The sequence below is a fragment of the Camarhynchus parvulus genome, chromosome 1A, assembly GCF_901933205.1.
Source record: "Camarhynchus parvulus chromosome 1A, STF_HiC, whole genome shotgun sequence".
NCBI classification, from domain to species: Eukaryota; Metazoa; Chordata; class Aves; order Passeriformes; family Thraupidae; genus Camarhynchus; species Camarhynchus parvulus.
Genome location: NC_044586.1, coordinates 10,061,311 through 10,081,541, shown reverse-complemented (window position 1 = coordinate 10,081,541; position 20,231 = coordinate 10,061,311). Strand labels below are relative to the sequence as shown.

The 20,231-nt window shown below is 43.0% G+C and overlaps 1 protein-coding gene across 1 annotated transcript in view; it reads left to right on the top strand.

Moving 5' to 3' along the window:
- TBXAS1 (thromboxane A synthase 1) overlaps window positions 1-19,616 on the top strand; it is a 226,106-nt gene extending 206,490 nt beyond the window's left edge. Inside the window, exons 10-13 of the mRNA XM_030960164.1 lie at window positions 13,609-13,697; window positions 16,146-16,283; window positions 18,188-18,350; window positions 18,962-19,616. Of these exons, the coding sequence (XP_030816024.1) occupies window positions 13,609-13,697; window positions 16,146-16,283; window positions 18,188-18,350; window positions 18,962-19,036 (465 nt within the window). The 3' untranslated portion in view covers window positions 19,037-19,616. The remainder of the gene's footprint in view (window positions 1-13,608; window positions 13,698-16,145; window positions 16,284-18,187; window positions 18,351-18,961) is intronic.
- Window positions 19,617-20,231: the final 615 nt, after the last annotated feature.

Below are 20,231 nucleotides of genomic sequence, written 5' to 3'. Positions count from 1 at the left end.
ACAAAGCATTTCCATGGGCTTGGCTGCCCATTGAAGACATCTGTTCAGGTTCCCAGCCCCGGGTAGCAAGCAGGTCTGGGCAAAGGTTTGGGGCTGCATTTTCCCAGCAGGTTCAGTAATGTTTCACACACGTGAATCCTGGGACAGGTAGCAGATGCCCTGAGCAGGCCTAGCCAGTGCTTTCAGCTGAAATGTGTGCTTTGTGTCCAGCACATTCTCAAGGAGCTCTTTTGAGGAGTTCTGAGTAAACAATAAATCTCTCCACAATGGAATTCATACTGAGTGAATTATCAGGGTTAAAAAAATATTCTGTTGCTTTCAGCTCTTATCTTTGTTTACCGTATCGCCAAGGACAGTGACCTGCCTTTGTGCCCTGATACTGAACTGTCAGCAAGAGAGACAGGAAGTGCTGCCTCCTCTATAGGCTCAGCATATAGGCTTAATGAGAAGAATAACATTTAGGCAGCAGCAGCTGTTGGTTTTGCTCTGTTTGGTTTATTCTCTTTTGTTGTCTTACTTCAGCAAACCTAGATAATCTTAGAGAGAGGCCTTTGTGTCAAGTTTCTGAACTCTAATTTAGTGACCTTCAGATATTTAAACATAATTAAGACCAAGTCAAGCTGACAGAAGAGTCTATGTCCTTTTCATTTCCCACCAAGCTGAGCCTGTTGCATCCTGTGTGGAGCCTGGTCGTGCACAGCCCTCTGAACACGAGCCATCTTTCAGATTGAGAGAGCAGGCAGTGCTCCAGCCCCAAGCAAAACACTGGCTCCATCCCTCACCATGGTAATGTTGGCTTAAAGGGAAACTCCACCACCCCTGGGACACGTGATTAATAACTCCCCTTAATGATGGAAAAAATATTAAAATAGGAAAGCACCATCCAGGACAGAGCAGAGATGTGCTGGTAGCACCACACACAGTGGAGTGGCACTGCCTTGTCCCAATGTCTGACCCTCTGGGTATTGGGGAGCAGGGGGCATGAGAGCAGCACGAGCCTGCCTTCTACATCCTGACACTGGCTGCAGGAACCCATCCTGGTGTCTGCTCTGGGAGCAGTTTTGGTGCAGTTCCTCTTCCACAAGTCTAATAGCAGCAGCAGTTTCCCTGCATGGTTCCCAATTCATCATTTGAGAGGGCAGAGGTGCAGGGAGCAGGGAGAATTCTCATGGATCCCAGCCTCTATTTGGACCCCAAGAACATCATAGCTAGATAATCTTGAGTGCAGATCCCTTAAACTTTAAATTGCAGCTATTTTTTCCATGGAAAGGTAGGCAAATAGTGTGTTCCTTTACTGGTTTGTTGCTGGTGTGTGGGTAAGTGTACAACACACATTACAACCATTTTTCCCCAGCAACTGCACATTGTAAAGCAACAGTTTAATGGCAGGTTAAGTTCACTTCTTTATTTACACAGAAGGAATGCACAAAAATTCTGTTCTAATAGTCTGTCCACAATTTTGTTTTCCATGCAGGATTTACCTTTATTTTGTATAATATCAGTATTACTTTCCAGTACTTACCTCACTCATGACATTTTTTTTTTTTTTTAAAGAACAGGGGATTTGTTGTTAGTGCCACATAATGATCAGGCTTTAGACACGAGCATCATATGCTGCTGTCCTCTGAGCATGCTAGCAGTATCCACATGATTAGGGTTTATCAGTCTTATTTATTAAGAATGGTGGAGGAGAGGAAAAGACTTCCCCAGATTTGCTTGGAAAGCTGCGTCAGGACTTGACCTTCTGCTAGCAGGCCCTGTGGTTTTCCACACAAGGGCTACTCCCCCACTCCTCCTGCTGTCGCAATAATGTGCCTGGAATCTGACCCCGTATTTCCCACTGTCATGTTGGTATCAGCTGGAGATAAATGAAGCCTTTTGTTAGCTTGTTCCTTGCTTTGCAGGGTGCTCTTCTCTTCTGCTTTAAAGAGCCAGTGGTGATGTGGCACTGAGGCAGAACTACACATAGGCACTGTCAGCATGGTGTTTGAAATGTACTGACCAAAGCATCTCTAGTGGCAAAAATGAGACAAGACTCCATTATAAGGAACACAAAAAGGAATTTTCTATCAAGTCCACTGGAAGCAGAGAGCAAGCTGTCATCTTCCCTGGCTCTGCAGCTCCCAGCCTGTGCTGTACCAAGGAGCAAAAGCAGTGACGTGCATATGCAGAACACAAAAAAATCTTCCCACATCCTGACCTAGATAAATAGGACTTGGAATGAAATTTCTGACTTCACAGCAGTGACACTTTGAATCTTCTGAGACTTGAAGAATATATATATATATTTTAGTTATTTTTATGCTGCTTCAAATAGGTGGATGTGTTACAGAAAGTACACATGCACCTGTGTTCATGCACATGAAGAAAGGCCAAAAGTACTAATACAAATCTCTCTTACTGTGCCATAATGTGAAGTAGGAAGTGAATGTGTTAGCAAAAGCAGTGGATATGGACAGAAGTGCAGGATGCTCTCACTCTTCTGAGCTGTGTTGCAAATACCTTGGGAGCTGAGGCAGGAAAAGCTGTGAGGTTGCTCTGAGTTGTGCTGGCAGAAGGCAGGTCACAGTATGCAAGGGGAGCAAAAGGGGATCACATCCACTCAGTTTTTATCAGCACATTTCCTATGAGAGGTGCAGCTCTGGCAGAATATGGTCCCAAGTAATCTGCTTTCCAAAATCATTGAGCCAACTTTCCCCCAGGATTTTTTAGTGGGGATTTGTTTTGTTTGTTTGTTTGTTTTTGTGTGAAATAAGTATTATATGTCTGGGACTATGACTTGGGCTGCCAAAATGTTGCACGGTGTGGTTTAAACCAGAGCAGCAAATTTGGAATAACAGCAACATGCCATTGGCTTTTTGATCATCCTGCTGGTTCACTAGAGAGTATTGTAGATTTCTTTATGCACATAGAAGTCAAAGAAATAATAAGCACCCTTCATCTGTCACATAGTCTCTATTTATACATCAGGGTAGGTGTGAGAAGGAAGAAGCCCTGGGTTTTTTCTTTTTTTTTTTTTCTTTTTTTTCTGCTAATTTTTTTTTTTTTTACTGTTTAATTAAATTTCTTCATTTAGAGTCATGCAGCTGTCTGGGCTTCTGCCATAGATAAGTGGATCTTCATCTGACAGCAACAACCAAAATTTATCTTTCTTTTCCCTCTCTCCCCCTCACTTCCTCCCTTCCCCACCTCCCTCCCCAGTACTCAACAGAAACAAAATGCTATATATAAACTCAGCACAGTCCCCCCCATTACTTTGTCTGCATGTTTCAATTTCGTTCTGTGTCAAGCTTTGCCAAGGTACCAAGCTTGGCATTTTCAAAAGGGAATTGGATGATTAATCCTTGAGGCCCCTCTTGTAGTAACACCCCTCACACACCCCAAAAATGTGTGCTACTGTACTGTGGGTGCTCTGAGGGGCAGCTCATGCTTTTCTGATGTTTATTCACATGAAGTTCCTGGTCTTATGGATTTTTTTCTTTCTTTTTAAAAAGTCTGCATGATTCTAGCTGAGTGCTAGCAGCAGATGGCCAAAGGGCAGGCAGGGATGGCTCATGGTGCTCAGTAAATGGAATATTACCAGCATCCTGCCATCAGGCTGTGAGTCTCTGTTATTTGTTTTGTATTCTCTCAAATCACTCAACACTGAAGTCAGGTGTATAACCAGAATCTCATATTTCATTATTAAAACAAGAGACAACCAGTAAAAAAAAAAAAAAAAAAAAAGAGAAAAGGTTTCTAGTTAAAGAGGTAAGACTGAAAACATGAATCCCAGTTCAGAAGCCAGAAGGCATATGAAGTTCAAAATACTGTTATTTTTCATAAATCTCATGTGTTTTCCAGCCAATTTCAAAGTATGTTGAGGCCTTTCTCATAATGTTTGAGCAATCAGGATTGGTAATATGCTAGCTGCTCTCGTGTGTGTGACAGGCCCTTTACAGAAAAAGCCTACAGCTGTGTTTTGTCTTGGTGCTCAGAAAATCCCTCCCCACAAGTTAGCCCATCTATAGATACCTACAGTTCTTTGTGCCTCAATTCATGATAAAAAGGCAGAGTATACCAGCCTTTATGAGGTATTTTGTATGGGTAAAATTGCTAGTGAACCCCCTGCAGAACAATGTTTTATGCACTTTTCTGGCTTAAAAAGCACTCTTTTGTGTTGAATGTTTCTATCAAATGTGTCAATTTGTGGGTGCCACCTTTGCAGCTCAGTGGTCTCCAGATCAAGTGGCCTCCCTGTCAGGGCTGGCTCAACCCCAGCTGGGTGACACTGTGTTGGCCAGAATCCCCTGTACCCCAGAATTTTTGAGACTTGATGCTTTTGAGCTTTGAAAAAAAGAATAAAGGATAAAATACTGGGTATTAAAGTAACATGGCCGTAAGTGAAATGACAGCACAGAAGTGAGGTGTTGCAAATTTTAAAAATAGGGGTATTCTTGGAAATACAGGGGTAAATGAGTGATGTGGCCAGGCACTGAGACAGGGTCAGGTTTAAGAAGCAGAAGTATCTTTGAGAAGCAAGACAGAAAGAACAGCAAATTGGTCTTCACACCAGAACCATTGTGGAACTGTGAGGTAATAAATAAATAAAGGCCAAAGCAGCTTACTCATAAAGCAGAAGAAATCGTGAGCAATACTTTCCATTTGCCTTCCCTGTAAAGCCTTATATCATCCTAAAACATGCTGGAAATGACCTTGTTCAGACTACAAATGCATTCAGTACTTTCTCACTGCTGACCCTGTGACTTCATCCTGCAGCTCTTTGAGTTGTGCTTTTGTTCCCCCTCATTTCCATGTGCTCACGAGGGCCAGTGAGTCAGCATACGAGGAAGGGCTGTACTGCCCCTGGCAGCACATGGTGCCCCCCAAAAGAGCTGCACTTTCCAGGCTCTGTCCCCAGCTCCTGCACGTGGGGGCAGGTCCCCTAACTCAGGGATTCGTCTCTGTGCTAAAGGAGACCATGGAACGTGTGGCCTCTTGAGCTGAAAACCGTTCTTTAAGATCTCTTCTCAAATATGCATCTTCAAATGTCAGAAAGGCCCAGGCTTCAGTTTCTTTTCTCATCTTCTCTTCAGTTTTTGTGGATCACTTGGACACTGATAACTGCAAAAGAATTCCAGATAAAAAATTAACTTATTTCCTGGGCTTAAGGACAGGAAGGCTGTCCTTGGGGAGGATCCAGTGGAGATTTTCCACTGGCCTTTTTTTGATTGGAAACATTCCCACAATTTGGGTACAGTTTGAGTGTCATTACAGAGGTCCAGTTGGCCCTCAAATAACCTACTGTGCTTATCAGTGTAACCAGGACCAAGTCATTGTAAGAAGTAAATCATAAACAGATGGACAGATGCCATGCTGATCTACAAAGGATAGAGGAGAGCAAAGACACAAAACAGCACCAGAACATGACACCATGATGGCTTCACTTAATCTAAGCATGAACAAGCTTAAGGAAATTTTTGAGTTCCCAGATGGACAGTCAGGGAGTAAAAGGAGAGAGACCTTGAGGCATCTGCCAGGATTCTTTGCAGACAGCTTTATCTGAACTTCTAGAGAATTTTGTCATATGTTAGTGTCATGGTAGCAGATCCCCCTGCTCACAGCCAGATCCCCACTGAGCTTGGGGTAGTGCATTTTGGGCGGACAAGTCATGTTGTTTTTTTCAGAGATCTTCGTCATGCACAGGAGGAAGAAAACACGAAAACTGTTTCAAGTGCTATCAAATTTTTTCACGTACCAGTTGTAAATTGCTTTGTTGTATCCAAGGCAGTCAGTGGTTTCCAGAGGGGGCAAAAGAGGCAAAGGCACTGAATAGCTTTGGTTAGAAAATACTTTTTCCCCCTTTCTTTGTGCATTTTTCATATTTTCAGTTAAACTGAGAGGAGTTCCAACAGGAACAAACTTTGCCTTTGTGCCTTGGAGAAAGGCAAAATTTGGAGTCCTAGGACTGGATGTGGCTTTTACCAGTAAATTTTACCTGTATTAGGATATTAGAAGGTACAGAAGTCTATGGCAAGGAATTGGAGCTTTGGCACCAGAAGCACTTTACATTCTGTGCTTTTACTACCATCAGTTTCTCAAGGACAGGCTGAACCTTGAGTTATGATTTTGGCAGCTGAAAGCAAACAAGGCTCCTTTTTGTTTAAGTCCTATTTAAACGCCGTGCAATGGATTTCTTTCTTTCTATGCATTCAGAGCAGTATTTGCTAATTTATGAACAGGAGTCACACTGTGGCTGAAAAATAAAAGTCAGGCTAGTTATGAAGACTTGAGCTGGTGGGTGCTCAATTCTTAAGGTTGTAAATCGATGGTCTCATTTTTCAGCACCTCTGGTGGCCCCTTGTGTGTAGGGGAGGGATTATTTACCAGGAGCACCTCACACACGCGTTTGGAAGATGACCAACTAATTAATGCTTGCTAAATGCTTTGCAAGCCTCAGGGGAAAAAAACAACTATGGAAAAGCAAAGTCTTATTATTGTCCTACTGCACCTAATGTAGGTTAGATGTTTCCAAGGCATCAGGCACTGCATAAATGTTGTATGGTATTAAAACTGACCTGCCCTTGTCAGGACAAATGATAATTATGCTGAGTGATGAGAGAATCTTGCCGTTTCTCTGCTACGAATGTTTTCCTGTTTACTAATTCAGACGAGGTTTCATCAGCAATTGCTGAAGCCAGTGACTTAAGCAGCCACTGGCTCAAGAAGGGTGAATTACAGAAATAATTTATTTTGTATAAAGCTCTGATCTTCTCATAGGTTGGACCGTGCTCTCCAGAGCATATTTCCCCAAACTGCATGCCTGGGGCTGAGTCACCTCTCAGTCCATAAGGCTGCCATAGAGATGAAGAACAACCAAAGGCAACCTTAGTGCATAGACCATAAGATAGACTCTATTTGCAGCATGAAAATTCATGCTGATGTCTTTTAATATAAACATAACGTGAGGAAATAAACATTTGATTAAACTAAACACACAGGCCTTTTATATGCAAGGCCCTAATTTAAAGCACTGTCACCTCCATACAGAAAATACCAGCTGGAGCAGGAATGATTAAATTAAATCATCTGGCTCTTATGTGATACCATGAATGTCTACTGAGAGGGGGGAAAAAGAAATCCCTCCTCTTGATTCCTGTAGATCTGCAGCAACCATCATGGGACACTTCTGTAGCAGGAAGGATTAAGTCTTGCACGAACTTCAGTGGTTAATGTGCTTTGGACTGGTGACATGCCCTTCGGACAGACCTACCCCAGTTTTATAATTCTCTTTCTCAGCCTTTTGGGCCTCTGGCAGTCCTTTCTCCTGTTTAATTTCCTCCTTGCTTCCCTCCCACTGGGATCCTTCACCATTCAGCATTTCTGCCACCCAAGTAGAAATTTTGATTGTGTTAGACAAATGTAGAAAGAGAGACTTTTGAGCCTCGGTGGGCTGTGGAGAGAACCTGGGGCAGATTTCCTGGGGGCTGAGAGTTTTTTAAGGAGGCAAGAAAGAGAGTCTCTGTGACTCTGATGATCTTAGCCTGCTGCAATGCATGGGCAGGGATTATACCACATCAAAAATAGCTGGAGCAAGGCATGCATTGCCACTTCTAGAGGGGTGGTACTCTCCCCTACATAGCCTAAATAAAATAATAAAAATTAGCATAGTGAGAGTACAAAACACTGCCTGGCCTGGCAGTATCATCGCACTGGGGAACTGCACCTTCCTTTGTGACAGCAGAGCACTCCAGGCACCCAGTCTCACTTATTTAATCGATTTTCATTCAAGGGCACACATTTCTCTTGGCAATCTGGGGCTAGATGAAGTTAACAAATTTACAAAATCTAAATAGAAACAGATTGTTTTCGCTTTTCTTTTCATTCATAGTTTGCCTCATAAAGTATTTCCTTAGAGATTTTCTTCTTTTTTCCTGACTTTCCTTTTTCTGGATCTTCTACCTGATGGCACGCGTTCTGTTCTTGCTGATCACCATGTGTCAGTAGTAATGTAGGTGGAAGAGAATTTCTGACTGTTTTGGTTTCAGCTTTTATGTTTATCTGTTTGGCTTTGGGACACTGTTCAGTTTCAGGAAGTATTTTTATCTCACAGAAGTCTCCTTGTGAGCAGTGATGCTACAAAGACCTTCTTTTAGCCCTGTGGAAGCTACTGGAGGTAATGTAGGCCTGTCTTCTGCCAGGAGCTGAACTCTTTGATTGAAAAAGCAAAGTAACATTAAAGTGAATTGACATTGGTGTAACCTTATACCTTCTGGCTCTTTCCCCAGCACTATTTGGTGCCTCCTTAGAACCACGTTTTCCTCTCCCTTACACTGATACAGCCCCAGGGTGCTGCGTGGATTGCACCAAAGTGATGGAGAGAATTTGGCTGCAAGGTCTGCATGTAATGTGGTTACCAGTGCAAAACTGGTGTGCCAGCCTTTCCCACCAGCTCTGAACTCAGCCTGCAAATATGAGAAGGCACAATGCTGATGGCAGAGTCTCTAGTGCTACCAAGGTGTGCTCTAAGGATTTAAGAGGTGCCAGGCAGCTCAGAAAGTCTCTTTGTCTGGAAAGCCTGGAAATCAGGTTTGTTGTCCTATTTTTTATTCCTGAACCTTGTCCTCAATTCTGTAGTCAATAAGTTAATATTTTGCTAGAAGGTTCCGTAGGCCTCAGTCACTGGAAGTGGCCAACAGACACTTGGTGATTTTAGGCAGGCTTTTCTCTATCTTAAGGCCACGATCTGTCTCTCAGAGTGAGTGGGACTCTGGAGCTTCAGGGTCCTGTTTCCTGAGCAGCATGGGCTGGTTCTGCCTGGTGCCTTGCTCAGGGACACATCTCACCTGGCAGGTGCAGACAACAGGGAGGGGGAATTTGCAGTAAGTATTGCATGAGGAATGCTTTAAGCGCTTTTTAAGTGTTTGGTCCAAGTTCTGGGGATGAAGCTAAGAAATTTTACTTCAACAACTTTGTCCCTGTCCTGCTGCCTGAGATTGTAGGGAGGCTTTAGTTTGGTGCTTTACAGGGCTTCCAGCATGTTGTCGTGGAAGTGGTCAAACACTAGACAAGCTTTCTTTAAGCAAGTTATAAAGACAGATATCTGTTAAACCATCCCACTCCTTTCTATCATTGATCTGCATTTTGAGTGCAGTCCATTCTCTAACCTTTCCTTTCCTGACAGGGTTGTTGCCAGGGGTGTCATGGGGCAACGCTAATTTGACTTTCTTGTACTTCACATTCTTGCATTTCTTCCCCTTCTCTGAGGCCAAGTGCAGCACACAGGCTCTAGTTCTGTTAGAGTATGAGCAGCTCCTGGAGGTGACCAAAGAGGGGTCAAAACCACGGGCAGATTCTTTGATCTATCAGCAGCTTTGTATGCCTTGGCTCAAGAAACATTATTGAGCTGTTTGTGAATGGCTGTGGTCTGAGTAGCCCTTTTGGCGATTTGAAAGGGAGGTGGGTGTGAGTACCTGGGGATGATGCTGTCTTTTTTTTTTTACTCCTATCTTATTGCTATCCAAAGTCTGCATTTTGGGGGGAGCCCATGTGTAGCTCTTCATACACAGGGAACTCATGGATCTGCATCTGTGCTTAAGCAGATCTGCATGTCATCTCTCTGACCTGGACTTTGTCACAGCCACACCTGCCCATGGGACATTGGATTTGGACTGCAATTTCTCAGAAACCTCAGCTGGTTCAGTATCAGGCCATGACTCAGCAGTGCTCCTTGTGAGGAATGTGGTCTCGGCAGGCTTTTCTGCTTCTAAATTGATTTCAGGTGCGCATCACACTGTCAGCTCCACAAAATTTTCTCTGATTTTTTTTTTTTCATTTCTGGATGCTGAGCATTACTAGAGTATGGCCAATAGGATAAGTGGGAATCTCTTATTCACTGATGTGTACTTTGAATTACCATTCCCAAAACAGAGGCAGTGGAGGAGGATGATCATCAGCTGCTTTGGGGAAAAGTTAGTGTCTCGTCTTGAGCTGTCACTGAAGATGGGTTCATGCTGGACCTTGTATGAAAGCAACTGAGGTGCAGGCATATGTTCCCTTCTGCTGACTTGGCTGTGGTGACACCAACCACAGCCAGCAAAGAAGAGCCAGCAACTGGGAGCAATAACATCTCAAACTGCAGCAGAGATTGGCCAGACCGCGCCTGTCAGCACTTGGATTCCCTTGCTGTTCATTGAGGAATTAAAAGTTAACTGAGGGCGGTGGTAAAAAATAGGTTTGCCTGCCTAGAAAATGCTAAAACCAATACTGAAAAGGAGAGGTGGATCTGAAGGTAGTTATCTCTCCTAGAGTTTATATGGGGATTAAAACAAGCGTCATCCTTGTAGCACATAGGCAATTTTATAATCACTGCTGGTATTTCACCTCAGGGTACTCTGTGGGAGGAAGAATTAATTTCCCATCTTTTTCTACGTAATGGAGGCTTGTGATTTTCTGTCAGTCATAAAGGAGAGTCTGTGGCCAAACTAGATGCCAGAAGTGATTGAGTAGTCTGGGGTTGGTAAGGGTGTACCACCTCACCTCCAGAAATCAAACTGGGGAAACATGCATGCAGAGAAATGCCACAAGATGTTACATGGCCATTTCACTTCCACATCAACAGGAAAAGACACTACAAGGCTGTGCAAAGCATGAAGAAAATTGCTGTGCAAAGCAGTGGGTACAAAATTAAAGTACAGGATGTTTTATTAAATGCAATCCTCCCTCACACCCCCCATCTCTTCTTGTTAAAGAGAAAAATCTTTCTTAGTGAAAAAAGCTGCCTCATCTTGAGTACAAGGCAATTTAGACAATTTTTTTTTTCAGGGGGTTAAAGTGGCATGTTTGCACAACACCACCTTCACCCCAGAAAACCTGCCAGCAGTTGATAGATATAAATAGGGACATTTAGGGAGAAAAGCATATTTATGTTCCTTTGAAATGTGCTTGGCTAAAGGCATATTTTTAAGAGAGGGAGTGGAAAAACAAATGGAAAATATTTTCTTTGAAAGGGGAAAAAAAAGTAACAAACTGTCCTTCCTAAATAGAGATGCTTGGCTTGTGTGTACTTTACGCAGCTGCAGGTCAGACCTTGCAAACAACCACTAAATTAGGTCCAGCTACTTTGATGCTAAAAGCATGGAAGTGCCAATAATTAAATTGCATCTGGTGTAGGAAATGACTGATGTGTCTGTCATTCTCATGATAGCAGAGTTCACTCTGCTGTCATTTGACTGACCCCTCCTTCTTTATGTAAGCAAAAGGAATTTTCTTCTAAGGAAAATCAGCTGGTTTTACACCTTTTGTTTTGTTTTCTGAACTGCTAATCCCCTGAAGGTATAGAAGCTATTTGAAAGAGCAAATCAAAGCTCCAATAATTTAGCGTTATATTATTCGTTGATGTATGGTTTGATTTAGTGGCTACTTATTATATCAGGTTACCATATAATTATCTTAATTATTGACTCCAGAAGTAAGTAGGGGGATTATGAGAGAGACAGGAAGGCCCAGTGGAAAGAGCATGGTTCAGAGAATCAAACACATCTCAGTGTGCTCTTGGCTCCACCACTCATTTTCTCTGAGCCGGGACTCTTCTCTCAGCCAGCCTGTCCATGAAATCAGGAGGGATTGCAGGAGCAGGACTCAGATGCTGACTCAGGATTCAAAGGGATGCAGGAGAGCAGTATAAAAAGGTGAGGGGAAAGTTCTGAATGATAATTGTAAAACTGGCAGAAAAAATAAAAGCATTCACACCACCGCATTTGCATTGAAGACTGGAGCACCTCTGTGGGCATGGAGAAAGGGAATTGTGCCATGAAGACCTGAAATTTGAGGCTGCATTTCCAGCCTCTGCTTCTGATTTCCCCCACAGAATTAGGCAGCCCTTGGATCCCTTTCTGCAAAACAAGGGTGATAAAAATATTTCTCCCAGCTTTGGGTTTAGCTATTGGAATTATTGGAGCACTGCTCCTCACATAGATGTCAGCCATGGCTCTCACATGGTTTTTGGGCTCCTAGTCCTTTGTCTGATAACCACTGACCTAAGCCAAAGGTTGGAGGTAGCAGGCACCACCACAAGATAAAAGCCCCACTGAAAGGCTGTCAGTGCAGTCCATATTTCCTGTATTGATAATATTTGTCATATACTGACAAAATACTTCATCTATTGACAAGCTGAGTTGCATCTTTTCCCCTGGGAGAGAAGCACACAGGCTGGTTCTACTCAGCCTGTGCAAATTACTTTCTCTGCTTCTGCTTCTCTTTCCTGAGCCAGAAAATGGGGATAATAGAATGTATCTATTTCCTTCCTAGAAAAGATCAGTTAATGTGAAATGGTGCATGGTGGCTTAGTGCTGAATAAGTGGGATACCCTAATCCAGCAAGGTATCCTTGTTCTATTGTATGCCTTTTCTGCCTACCATCTGGAGTTGTTCTCTGCTTAGTATTTTCAGTATGTACCATATGTTTTTGCATGAAAATTCAATAAAATATGCATTATACATGAAAAGTGCTGTAGTAAATAAAGGAAGGATGGAATCCAGTCCCCTTTGTGAACGGCAGGGGCCCCAAATCTTCATAAAAGGTTTAGTCTAGTCTGACGTCTGTGCTTTTCTCCAATTTACTCTGTGTCAGTCCTTAGGAGATGCTCTAATTTAAAACAAAACTCTCTCTACTTTCCTGATGAGGTTATTCGATATACTTTGGCTGCCCTCTGCTGAGAGCACTGAATAAAACAGGGAAGATGTCCTTTTTCCAAGGAAGGTAACTGGAAGAAATTCCCTGTTTGTCCGTGTGCTGAGTCGTGTCAGTGCTACTGTTTGTCTCTCACTGTCTGTTTGTTGCCAGTCAGAGGGCAAAGTCTTCTGAGCTTACAGCCCTGTTGGAGTTTTAGTGCCCACCATTCCTTGTCAAGGGCTGAATGGCTTTGGAGGATTGTGAAGGCATGGGCTCAGGCATTGACCATTGTGAAAAATTAAGCAGGGGCTGAAGGAAACAGGCTTCTCTGCTCAGGCACTACTGCAGTCCTGCCAGGTGGGATTGGAGCTCTACCTCGGCACCTCACTTGTTGGCAGAGCAATTTACCACTGTGAACTGTTCCTCTTGGGGGTTCCAGTGTCTTCCAGAGCCATCTCCACCCCTTCACAGGCATCACAGCACCAGCACTCTGCTTTATTTCTATAGCTGGGGACTGCAGAGGGGTTGTTCCAACATTAACAAGAGTAACTGAAGGACTTGCTGTTCTTGTTAACAAAGTGTGAACCTCCTGCCCTTGGGAAGAAACAAGGGTCCTGTGCACATTTTGGTACCTGTGTGAAACAATAGCTCTGTTACAGCTATTGATGCTCTCTGTAATGACCTGCTTTTAATACTTCCTAGCAAGTTGATTTATTATTATACCTTCAGCTGGGCTGTGCACCAAAGCGTTTTGATGATGAAAGGAATGTTACACACACATTTAATTACTGCCCACATTTTTGTATAATTTTATCATTTACTGTTTTAGATGAGACATCGAGTTCTTTTACAGGAAAGATGCCCAGGAAAAAATAGATGATTTAAAAGCTAATCTGGGATGAGTTTGGCACTTACATGTGAGAAAACGTAATTGTTCCTTTTGTCCTGCCCTTTCAGATGGTCCCTGATTACCAAAATGTACAAGAACTCCCTTATCTGGACATGGTGATTGCAGAGACGTTGCGCATGTACCCACCTGCTTTCAGGTATCTTTTTTTTCCCCCTTCTGATTACACAGGATTGCTCCCTGGCTCTATAAAATGGAAATCTGCTCTTGGAAGACCAATGGTCTCTCAGTCTCTGTGCCAACATCCATACTGCTTTGTGCGTTTGAAAGATATCATGCAGCCTGTGTAAGGAAAGCTGGATAATTCTGGTATTTCTAAAGCACATTTTTACAGTGAATTGGCCAAGGTTGCTTCCTCACCATTCCTCACATCCCCCAAGTTTAGAGGATGGAGCCATTTTGGAGCAGGTCTGGCCAGAGAAAGCCAGAGGCTGCTCTTCCATGTGCCTCAGGCTTTGGGGATATGCACCAAAACCCATCCCCATCAGGGCTCTGTGGTCATTATAGCCCTGATCTGTGGAAGGGTTGCACAGTCTGAAAGCTGTATTTTACATGTGTGTTTAACTTTGGCCCATTTACACTTAGCACTGCCTTATAGAGCTAAATGAATGGTAACATCCATTAACTTTTGTAAGTTTTGTCCCAAGTCACACATGACTTATTCTACTATATTGATGAGCTGAAAACAAGGTAAAAAGAAATTAGAAAACTGTTTGATTGTTAAAGCTCCAAGTTATCACAAGCATAAATACAAATATTAAGAAATACAGTTTTTTCAAAGCAACCAGCCAGTTGCAATGCTTCTCATGAAGCTCAGGGAGAAATTCAGATGACTGGAAAGAAGCCAAAGCTGAGCTTGCTGTGAGAGCTTTTGAAAAATTTAACCCATGACTGCAAGCACCTTAGAACGAAAAAAGCTTAAAATCATATTCTCTTCTATATGTTCACCAAGATTGGAAGTCAATTTTTTTTTCATGGGCATCTGCAGGATTGTTCAGAGAGTTAATATCAGATCTCTGCTCCTGGATGAGATGGTGGGGTTCCACTGTGTTATACTTGGGGTACCAGTGGAAACTGTCTTGCTGGTTAAAGTGACAGGGGTCTTTGAGTTTCTCTATCACTGGGAAGTAATCCACGTTTGTCAGATGGGAGACAGAACAAGAATAGAACAAAGTTCTTCTGAAGTTTTGTTTGGTGTTGTCAGGGCTATTTATTGATCTGGCTTTTGCTCTGATGGATATGGAATGGATAGAACAGCCCAGGGCTGCTGAAAGATGCTAATTGCCTATGACAAGGATTATGCTGAGTTAAGTGAAAAATCAGTAGCAGCCAAGTTTGTTATGAAAAAAGTTAGTTTCATTTTTTTTTAAATGAACTTACTATCCAGGGAACTTTCTCCCCCAGAAACTCATGTTTCCATTATCACCAAATTCATGTAAGAATGAGAAGGATAGCTTGTCAAAGTTTTTTGTTTGTTTGTTTTGGGGTTTTTTTTTGTTTGTTTGTTCATTTTTTTAATGCCAGTGTTTTGTTCCAAGTTTGGAGCCTCTGTTATTTATTTGTCTATGAGAAAGGGAGATGGGTGACAGCAAGGAAAGAATGTGTTTCTGTAATGATACCAGACTGACAGCCCTGAAGCTGAAATCTTTGTTCAACTTTTTAGCAGAGTGTGGGAAGCAGCACAGGAAGCTCCTGCACATTGCCTCTCCCCTGTGCTTGCAGATGGTGAGGGAATAGTCCCCAGACTGAGACAGCAGGGCACCCACCTGGGTCTGGCCTGATTTGGGATCTGTAGTGACCACCCAAGCACCAAAAGATCTGGATCAGAACCACACATGCACACCCACACGCAATCTTTTGTAACCTGGGCTTTGGCAGGTGGCTTTTCTCAGTCTTGTCATGATGAGGTTCCTAAGGACACCTCTGTCACCTATCACTGCAGGGTGGGAGAAAGCAGCAGAGTTTTGTTGTCAACATCATGCCTGTCTTTGATGAATATATGTGAAATGTGGTTTTCCAAGGCTTGTGAATTAGTTGTATTTCCAGAGTAGCAGCAGCAGAACACTCAGCCCTAATATTACAACTAATATAATATTACAACTAATATAACTAATAATCCCTTGCTAAGTTTCAGGTGCTGCACCAACAGTGGGGAGCTTCTCAAATAAAACAACTCAAAGCTATATTTACTTTTTTTTTTTCCTGAGGCAAACCAGCACACTCTTTCTACCTGTTATTAGAGATGACTGACACATTTCATCGGTGATTTTCATTAGAAAAATGAGTCTAAAGCCAACAGCAACAATAAAATTGCAGTTTAACAGTTAATGCTTTTGAAAACAGTAAACAACCAGAAATGCTTTCCTGTGAAAAGGGCAAATTCAACCACCTGGGCTGGAGCTATGGACTTCTAAGTGGAGATGATTGTAACCTGAGAAGACACTGGCATCAGCAACAGTTGTATTTATCTATGAGAAAGTGTTGCCCCAGAAATTGTTTGGTCAGATGAAGACAGATACTTTTACAGATCTCTCCTGCTGTATTTTTAACCTTTATTAATCATCTGGGATGCATGATGTTGTTACAGATTCACTAGGGAAGCAGCTAAAGACTGCATAGTGCTGGGGCAGCATATTCCAGCTGGAGCTGTCGTTGAAATTGCAGTTGGACACCTTCACCACAACCCTGAGTTCTGGCCAGAACCTGAGAAGTTCATTCCTGAGAGGTAGGTGGAGAGATGCTTTTCACCCTTTGGTTGACGTCCTTACTTGGGCTTTGGGCACAGACCTCCAACCTGTCCAGTGCAGGTACCAGATCCTGCTGCTCTTTCACAGCCACAGTCACCCACTGTTCATCCAAAGCAGCATTTCCACCAAGAGGAGCACAGTTTTATTTAGACCATAAAAACATGTTATTTCCACTAAATCAGACAAGTGATGATAGTGGTGTATTCCACAGAAGGTGCAAGGTTTGGTCAAGGTTGAACTGGGACAGAGGTTTTCAGACCTGTTTCCAAATCAGATCCTGTGAATAATGTTGTTTCTGGGTGCTGAAATTCTGAAGTGGGACAGGCTTGGCTGTACCTGGGAAACTCATCCAACTCCTTGCCGGTTTAGAGCCCTCTTTTCACTTGAAATTTAACAGTGTGGGTACTCTGTGAATGGGGAACCTCCCCCATCTCCCACTGGGAATTTCCTCCCTGTCTGTAAGTTAAGATCCTTGATTCTTGCTGGGCAAGACGGTTTCACGTGGAGCATTTATATCTTCAGTGGGCAGGGGGAACCCTGTCAAGCTGTGGTTTTGTACCTGCCCTGTGTTACAGGTGCTGGGCTGAGCTTACAGGGAGAGTTTCAGCTGATGTGGTGCTGTGTGGAAGCACAATTTAATTTTGTGGGCAGCTATATTTTTAAACTGTTTAGTGGGCAGATGCATTTTAAGCTACCACCACATTCAGAAGTTTATTAAGAAAAGAAGTGCCTGCTCCATAAACAACTGGGTGTGAGGCTGGCAGCCCAGAACCATCTTTGCCAGTAAGACAACACGTGTGGTGTCGATGGGTTTGCCTAATGCTCCTTCTGGAACAAATCTAGGAATATGCTCCATTAGAATCTTTTGGCCACAAAGAAGAGCAATGCCAGAGTTAGAGAAGGATGAAGAGCAATGCCAGGCCCAGAGATTTTGCTGGAGAGGAATCTTAGCAGCAGCTGGAAGTCTGGGGTGGGTATTTTTAGTAGTGCTTATCTAGAAATGTTTTCTTAATTGTTTGTTCACCACTTTAACAGTAGTATGAAAGGGTAAAATGGTTAGTAGGGGCTGCAGTCCCCTTGATTCACACAGTGCTGTTTGGTATGAATCTGAGATTAATTCCCTTTTGAACCTTCCCCAAGGAATGATCCATAATTACTAACACTCTGCTCAGATTGTATAGCTGGTAATGTTAGCAAGAATTATAAAATAAGAGCATAACAAAAAATAAAATAAAATAATTCAGCTGCAACCTTCCCCTTCCCCCTCTCCCCCACCAAAATTTCATTTTGAAATTGGTGGTAGGAATAAAACAAGGGAGATTTTAAATTTACCAGGATGATATATGGGGGTGAGCAAGGCAAAAATTATCTGATTATGCAACAGTGCTTAGTACATGAATTAATGATCCTTCAATCTCAAATTAGGGGCCTCTACAGTATTTTTTGGAGTAGTGGCTCAATCTTATTTAGGTTTTCAAAGCATGGGTTTGGAGTTAGTGGAAATACACAGTATTCTTTTTTCCAAAGCTTCAATTAGCCTGTATTACCTCTCATCTCTTTCTACCCTTCATGAGTGCTCTGGACCTTAGCAGTCTAAAGTTCTTGGAAACTGAATCCAACAAGATGAGAGATTTTCATTAAAGATAGATTGGAAGTAAAACTCCTGTCTCCATGTCCTCTCCTGAAGTCACCAGCTGACAAAGGCTGATGGCCATAAGTCAATTATCTTTTTACTTAGGATGTCAGGACATAATCCATCAATAGTCCCCAGCCCCTATCCATTAAGATCAGTTGAAATAACCAGCTTTTGAGATTTCAATTAAAAACATGGAATTGAGCAAAAAGCATTTCATGAACCGGTTTCCATGTCTGCACCTTCTAGGTTTACAGAGGAAGCCAAGAGGGAACGACATCCCTTTGCATACCTGCCCTTTGGGGCGGGACCCCGTGGCTGCCTTGGCATGAAAATGGGCTTGTTGGAGACAAAAATGACTCTGCTGAGGATTTTGCAGAAGTTTAAATTCAAGACCTGCCCAGAGACTGAGGTTTGTACATGCAGAGGCTTAAAGATCACACTTGTTAACTTGAGGGAGTTGACAGTGTGTCTTAGGCAGGACAACAGGTTTGCCTTTGTGACTTCTCTTCATTTGACAAAACTGCTAGACACACTTCCATAATAAGGAGAGACCAGGCATGGACTGTGTGTTTTAAGCAAAACGTGATTTCAGATATATAATTTTCCAACAAAAGGACTGTTACTCAGCCCTGCCTTAGTGGAGAGCAGTATGGCAAGACCACAGGCAAAATGTCATAATTCATAGAGGGTGAGAATGTGTGTACATATTTCACAGGATCTCAGCACTTTAGTACATGCCTATTGCTATGGACATTGCACCCAGCTCTAGAGTTTATAGAGTTAATTTCTTTCTGCTCAGATCTACAGCATTCCTGGGTAACCACTGCCTCAGCCTCTGGCTGTAAATTCTATTTAATATTATACCACCACAGCTGACTGTAAAACAAGTACTTTACAGCTTCCACAGTGATCCTGGTATGAACTGGTCCTCCAGCAAAAATGTCTGTCTGTATGTGGGGGTGTCATACACACATGAACAGACACATACAACTGTACATAAGATGCTCTTTTCTCTTTCAGATTCCTTTGCAGCTCAAATCAAAAGCCACACTTGGACCAAAAAATGGAGTCTTCATCGTGCTGGAATCTCGCTAAAAGGGAATGTGCGTCCTGAAGGTTTCTGGAATGAGAGCCTCTGTTAGTGAGTCACTGGGTATAATTGTTTTTCAAACCTCCAAGGACAGGTAGGAGCCTAAGTCCCACTGATGGTCAGTAGGTGCTTCCTCACTGCTGTCCTGTGGGACAGCCTCCAGTCACTTTTTTAAATGGGCTCCACAGTCTTTTTTGGATGTTTTCAAATTGCTGTGAATAGTATCTACAAAGAAGCATCCCACTTTCATTTGCTTTTCTTCATCACACTTCTTTTCACTTATCTGTGAAAATGCTTTCCTCGTGCTCAGTTTCCACAGTTTACAGTAGATTTTAATTTCAATTCATTGTATGACACATCCTTCTCATGAATTTGGGAGTCCCTAGAGAAAGCCTCAAAGGCACCACAGTTACAGCAGAAGACCTGGGGTGCAGTGCATTGGATTTTTTTCATGAACTCCACTAACAGTCAAAGCTGAGGCCCCTGTACAATGCTTAATCTCCACCTGTGTCTGTAAAGCCAGAGAAGTTGCACCTCCTCCATGCTTTGAAGTGATTTTAAACACACTTAGATTAACGATTTGCACTTGGCACATTCCGTCGACATGACAGAAGAAGAACGAACCAGTAAAGTTCCAGCAGCTAAGACCAAAGAAATGAGGTGACAGCCATTTTTCTGGCTGCTGAACTGCTGTTGGAAAGGTGGAGACAGAGAAGATACGAATTTAAAGCAAGCTGGAGGACTGGAGGAAATTTAAACGTAATCAGAAGCTGTTGGCACCGCATCTGCTTCATGGGGAGGCCTTTCCAAACTTTGCAGTTGGCACCACCCCTGTCTAGCTCCTTGAATCAAGGAAATTAAGAGCATGTGTGCACTAGATTTGGTGGCAAAGGAGTGGGATCCAGGATGATCAGACCCAGCAGCTCTCTTGACTGCTGTGACACTGGAGCAGGTCATGTCCCGAGTGCCTCACCCCCTCAGGAAGGAACCTGTCTGATTGCCAGCTGCAGCAGCCCCATGGATCTGTTCAAGCTGTGTGACTGTGCACATGCATCTTCCCAGCCAAAACAACCATAGCTTCCACTCCTGACATTCCCTCTGTCCTAAACTTCTGCAGAGCCTCACCTGCCACACAGCTGGTGCTGCACAAGAACATGGAAGGGGGCACAGCTGGGCCAGCTGACCCCCACTGAACACAGG